At 46.2% G+C, this 6,000-nt stretch overlaps 1 protein-coding gene across 8 annotated transcripts in view; it reads right to left on the bottom strand.

Annotated features, from left to right (window-relative positions):
- Window positions 1-1,008: 1,008 nt before the first annotated feature.
- Window positions 1,009-6,000, bottom strand: part of SIPA1L1 (signal induced proliferation associated 1 like 1) — a gene marked incomplete at its 5' end in the record, with an annotated part of 130,417 nt that continues 125,425 nt past the window's right edge. For 4 of the 8 annotated variants that reach the window (XM_084241189.1, XM_084241193.1, XM_084241194.1 and 1 more), the window contains 3 exons: window positions 1,009-1,606; window positions 2,249-2,330; window positions 4,705-4,819. In XM_084241189.1, the coding sequence (XP_084097315.1) occupies window positions 1,463-1,606; window positions 2,249-2,330; window positions 4,705-4,819 (341 nt within the window). In that variant the 3' untranslated portion in view covers window positions 1,009-1,462. Of the gene's footprint in view, window positions 1,607-2,248; window positions 2,379-4,692; window positions 4,820-6,000 lie in introns of all 8 variants that reach the window. The other 4 variants (XM_084241188.1, XM_084241192.1, XM_084241191.1 and 1 more) reach the window with 3 other exon arrangements.

Raw genomic sequence — 6,000 nt, 5'->3', positions numbered from 1 at the left:
AAAATCCCATGGAGAAATCACAATCATGAATGAAATTGTAGCATAAAAGTTTGGTGGCGGAGGCAACAGAAGGGGAGGAGAGAGGAAAATCCACCCCCATTTCTTTCAGGGATGGAGAGAGGAATGAGTTGAGATGACTTGGGACAGGGAGCTTCTGAGCAGATGTCATTAGGCTGCTGGATGTTCCCTTAGACCGGAGTCACCACAGAAGGGTCTTAGGGGTCAGGTTAGAGACAATTATGAAGGCAAGAAACAAGGCCACCAGGGGCTCCCCTTGGTGCTCTCAACACCAGTGGGCCAGTGTCTCTGTGCTCTGCAGGACTGAGGGCCTTGGAACAAGGGCCCAGGTGTTCCAGGAGGCAACATCTCCAGACAGGACAACAGAGCACGAGTCATTTCTGCAGCTGGCACCTGTGGATGGCCACACAAAGATGCAGAAAATGCAGTGTGTCAAGTGCACACTGGGACATGCAGGATCAAAAGCCCATTCTAGTCACAGTCATTGCTCCTAAGCAAGTATTAAAATTCACAATTCGACATTCACTTTTAGTTACAATACTGGCGAAGTCTTGCTTTGGAGAAAAGGACTGATTTGTCTATAAGTGCCAATTTTGAGCAGCTAACAAACCCAATGTTGTCACATTTTTAACTATCCTTTTGACCAAAATGTATCCAAGTAAGATTTGAGTTAGAGGAATTATGATACCAATGAATGTGGACAGGCTGATTTCAAGTTAGTGGGCCTTACGAGATTAAGAAAGGGCTTCAGCGCTGAGGAGCACCTGGGTCCTTCTCCCTGGGGAAGGAAGGACAGATGGAGCGTGGCCACAGGCATGGTCTCTGCCTCGCTCCTGGTCCCTCACTTGCTATTGTTAATCCCAGTCCTGCAGATCTTATCTATAAGATGGATACAAACAGCGCTAGCTCATGCACAACTCATTCAAGGGAGGTGGGCATTTTCTAAGGGCACCTCCCTCTCCAGGCATTTAGGAATGGGGTAATAAGGAAGCACCCCTCCCCATCCCCAAAGAAACAATTTAAAAAACTTTATATTCCTAGGAACAATGACATTTGTTGGGATGAGGAGGGAAAGCTTGGGTTACCTGAAATAGATAAGAAAGAGTGGCAGATGGGCCTGGGGGATGGTGGGGGACCCTGGGCCCAGGCCCAGTTTCTTTTTAAATACATAACAGATAAAGATAATTGTGCAAAAAATAAAGACATTCACATTTTAGCAGTTAAACTTTTATTTTACTTTTTAAAATTTTTATTTACTTTTTTTTTGTTTTTCTTTTCTACAAAAGGCAGATAATGATTGTTGATCTGCAATTGTGTTGTGCACTCCCTGAAGGGGGGCAAAGTAGGATGCAGGGAGGGCACTTGGAGAATGCTTTCAATGGCATGGCTAGGGGCTTCCAGACACGCACGGGAGGGCACCCTCCTCCTGTCCACCTAGCCTCCCCTAACTCATGTCTATGGTATTGAAGACCCATTCCGTGAACTTCTTCAGCTTGTCAGAGGCATTCTGGGACTCTTCCTGCAGCCTCAGGTTGTCCTCCCTCAGGTGCTGAACTTCGGCCTGAAGGTGGGCTTTGTCTTCCTTTTCCTGGGAGGTAGAGCAGAGCAGAAAAGAACTAAGGGGGGCCGCCTCAGCCCACAGCTAGAAGTAGCGATCTGTTTGACCCTTGGCCCATTTCCATTCTTCATTCTACTGCACCGCGGTGTGCATGGCCTGGTGTCGGGTGTGAGCTACTCTAGCTGACTGGGGGCTGACCCAGAGCCCAGCGCTTCCAGAGGTTCACTACAGGTTTATGTGGGAATGTAAATATTTTGCTGTGCATTTTAATGTCTTTGTTAATAAGGATATCTGCAATTTTAGACTACTGTTTTGGTGGCTGCTGTTTCAAACAGTCAAAGCCACTTTAAGAAAACAACCAAGATTCAGACCTTTTAATGTGCAAGCATCATGGTGACAGGTGGGTCTGGACTAGACGAGGGTGGGGAGGCTGGGGGAGGGTGGCCAAGCTTTAAAGGCTGTCACAAAAGGGGCTCCGTGTTTGGCAGTGAGGGCCTTCTTGTACCATGTGGTCAGTGGGAAGTGAGCTCCAAGCAGCCTCCTAAAGGTGTGTGTCCCAAGAACAGGGAAAGCATCCACCTCTTACTGTACTGACACTGCTTAAAAAGGGTTCACACAATTCAAGGACAGTTTGCACAAACTGGGCAATTTGTCTTGAGGACACGCGTTTACCTTCTTCAAATCTTCCCGAAGCATCTTCAGCATACCTTCCAGTTGGTCCACTTTAGAAGCCAGAGTGGGAGAGGAATCTTTACTGCTGGGAATAAGAAACAAAAGACCATGTTGGCAGGAGCCTCCATGGCTGGATTTGGCATTTTTTTTTTTTTTTAAATGAAGTGGCTGTATTTATAAAGTGGTTTTCAATGGCAAATTAGTCTGGCCACCCAATGTGCATTTTCACTTAAAAAAAAAATGGTAATCTTAACAAAAGGCAATAATAAGCTTGAGCTACAGCCAATCAGTAGCTTCTTTTGTTGAAGACGCTGCATCTTCACACAAAAGAATATAGGACAAAAAGTGAAAATGGTCTCTGGCAGCACAACTGGCGCTTCTTTGGCAGACAGAATTGTCCAGCAGCATCATGAGTCCTATCTCTGGTGGACTTTGTGAGGAGGAGAGCGTCTCTCGCGTGTGCATGTAGGATGGGGAAGAGTTGAGATTAGGCAGGTCTCCAGTTGCCCATAAAAGAGTCTGTGTATACATATCCAGTGGCAGCTAAGTCATCAGGTTCATGTTTTAAAAGCTAGTCTACATAGCTTAAAATATTTTAAACATTGCATGTCTCAAAAGCTTTTCAGTTTAATGACTTAAGTTCTCTGTTATTTTATTGCTGTGTTAGCAAATTATTCGGCCCATTTTCTTATTTGCTCTCATTTTAAATATATTGCTCTGGTAGTGGACTAGCAAGGGAGGGCGAACTAGAGGACAAGAAGGCTACCCCACTGGCAGGACAGATGGCATGGCAGGCAAGCGCCTACCTCCAGGGCCTTAGGAATGAAGACCCTGGACATTCTCCTTCCTCCACTGTCTTCACCTGCAGAACATTTCCCAGTGCGTGCTGGCCAGCAGCAACTACAGGATCACACAGCAGAGAATCTCGAGGCTTCCACTGGGGTGGCATGTCACTCCTCTTTCCACAAGTCAAAGGGGGAGAGGAAGTGACTCTGAATTTTCAGTCTTTACTTTAAAAATCAAAGATGCAAAATGATTTGTGCAATGTCTCCTGCTAATTTTACATCTACAAGCCCACAGGCAAACCCCAGAGTGGGATGGAGCGTCACAAGGCTGTAAAAGCTGACAGTGGATGGATTTTAAAAGGGAAGTGGGCAGTGGTAGTCTACAACCTCATGATGATAAGGTACAATCTGGGCAGATCTGGAGGGGTCAAAGGCCAACGATGTGGTTGAGTAGGGGGTGCCGAACAGACACCCAGGCTGTGGTTAGGAGTCCTCCACAGGCCCCAGCCCAGAGTCCCAGCCCTCGAAGGGCTGAAGCAGCTGGTCGGGATGGAAGCAGCTCTCACTAGCCTATCTCGATGCCTGAAGGTTTTCAGAATGAATTGTCTGTGTGTGCACTGATGATTTTTAAAAAACATTTAATTTCATTTGCAGTTGCTAATCTCCCCTGAACTAAGAGCCTTACGAGTCTACAGAGATTTAGGAACTGTTTTCAAATCCTTTTTCAGGAAACCATTCTTTGCTCACTCAGACTTTTTTCTTTGTTGGAGGCCCCATTCTAAGAAAGTACATTGAGGGCTCTCTTCCCTGCCCCTCCAGGTAGCTGCTGCTGTCCTGCCTCGCCTGTTATTTTTGTAACAAATGACCCACCACTCAAGTTCTCCTCTGAGTGAAGGCCACATGTGCGAGCCCACAGAATAGTTGCACAATCTATACCAACCTCCCTTTTCCTAATTACTGTTTCTGACCAAGTTTTACAGACACCTGGATTCTAATCACCCTCAAAAGGTTTTAAGGGAAGAGGTTTCAAATTCTTGAAATTCTGTATCCAGGAGTGCTCTGCACTCCAAGCTGACCGCTGGATGCCCTCACATGCAGGACTGCACATTTATTCAAGAACCTCATCATTTGAAAAGTCAGTCTCTGCACAGCTAAACACAAGTCAAAGTCTGTGCTCTTAACGCATAAAAAAATCCTCTGGGCCCCAATTATTGCTTATTTACTTTTTATTTTACATATAATCCTAACTATCCTGGTGACCCAGTTCTCCAGCAGAGATCTGAAGCAGCTAAGACCCAGGTACTTTTTACAAACATAACCAACTAATGGCTGGGGAAGGACTCAAAAACCAGATCAAGGACTGACTGCACAGGAACCCGGGGATTCTTCCTGTAAAAAAATGATTTTCCTTACCTAGTAAGCCCTGAGGGCATAGATTATGGCACTAAAAATAATGAATATTCGTAATTACGACTTTAAGTCATCAAGAAGTTTAATTGTTGACAGTACTGAGTTACAGAGTTCTAACTAGGATCTGAAGTGTCTGGCACTGCAGTGATGAGCTTCATTCAGCTAATCCATGGGGCCTCCATCGCCTTTTCCCCACATCTGCTGTCACTAGTGGAGGTGACGCGTGGTACAGAGTGGTGCCCTCGCCACTGGGTGACCAACCTGCTATAAGACTTCATCTGGGCCAAAGCCTGGTCCTCCAGCTGGTCACTGTTGGATGCCGCACTCAAGGGGCGAGGGTTCTCATCACTAGCAGCAAAGAACGAGGCTCTCTGGACTGGAAAGTAGATAGGAAACCATTCAGTGTTTTGGAACCAGGCCACTTCTTGGGCCCCTGTCTACTGAGAGGCAACAGCAGACAACTGCACTGACAGCCAACCCGGGTCACCTGCACGAATGCGTCACAGGCCTTGCCTCTGGCCCTCACAGGGAGAAGCCACTACCGTCTCAGCTGTGAGGACAGGAGATTTGTTAGCTCCCTTTTAAAAATAGTTCCTGTGCATCAGTTTCTAGTCCTCCTTTACCCTTGCACATCAAAGTAGCACTCTTAAATGTTTCCCTGGAAATGGGCCTTGTGCCAAACTTCTAGACCAAGGCCTTCCACTTGGTAGAAAATACACCAAAGAGCCAGCGTTCAGCTTCTTGAAGTACATTTCCTCGGGATGCTTGGCCACCTTGGTGGACTTTAAATGAAGTCCACGCCCCCGTGTTTCAAAATATACCAACTTAAAATGAATGATTACCATCATCTATGAAGGGCAGTGACCAAAAAATTGAAATCTAAAATCTAGTTAGTTCTGAGGAAGTTGCAGTCTGCTGAATGTGGACTCCTTGCTGGCCACTCTGCATTCTGTGGTCTGCTCAGCTCCCCCTGAATAATGGAGCTGGACTGCATAGCTACATTCAATTCTTCAAGTAAGAACAATAAAAACAAAAGAACTCCCAAACCAATCATCTGCTAGTCTCCTCATTTGGTAGAGAACACTTTGGGATCAAAAAATTTGGAATGACAACCTTGGAATAAGGTCAGCTGGTCAAGAAAGGGCATTTACGGCCTTCTGTGTTCGCATGCTTCTGCAGCACAGGCCTCGCCCCCTTGCCAGTTCCCCACAGCTGGAGAGCTGGCCTGTGAAAGATTCAGGGATCCTGTTTCTTAATGTGTTTGATGTGGCACAGCAAATTCTGGCTATTTAGGAAATAGTAATGAGTTAAAACAGCAGACGACATGTGAACATTTTCAGAATGACATTGATGGGAATTTAGTCGTGCCCACAGCTACATGTGAGATGTAGCAACAGACACGGAGGCCACGTGGGCACACGGCGACGTTGTTCGTGGCCAGTGCGCATTCTTAGCCATTCATGGGTACAGATCCAGTGAGGGAAAGTCAACCTTAACTTGCTTCTCTCAACCCATCCTGGCCATAAACGTACAATGGATGACTTGCCTCTATTATAC

This window comes from Talpa europaea (assembly GCF_964194135.1).
Source record: "Talpa europaea genome assembly, chromosome: 8".
Lineage (NCBI taxonomy): Eukaryota > Metazoa > Chordata > Mammalia > Eulipotyphla > Talpidae > Talpa > Talpa europaea.
This window is presented reverse-complemented; position numbering and strand designations above follow the sequence as displayed.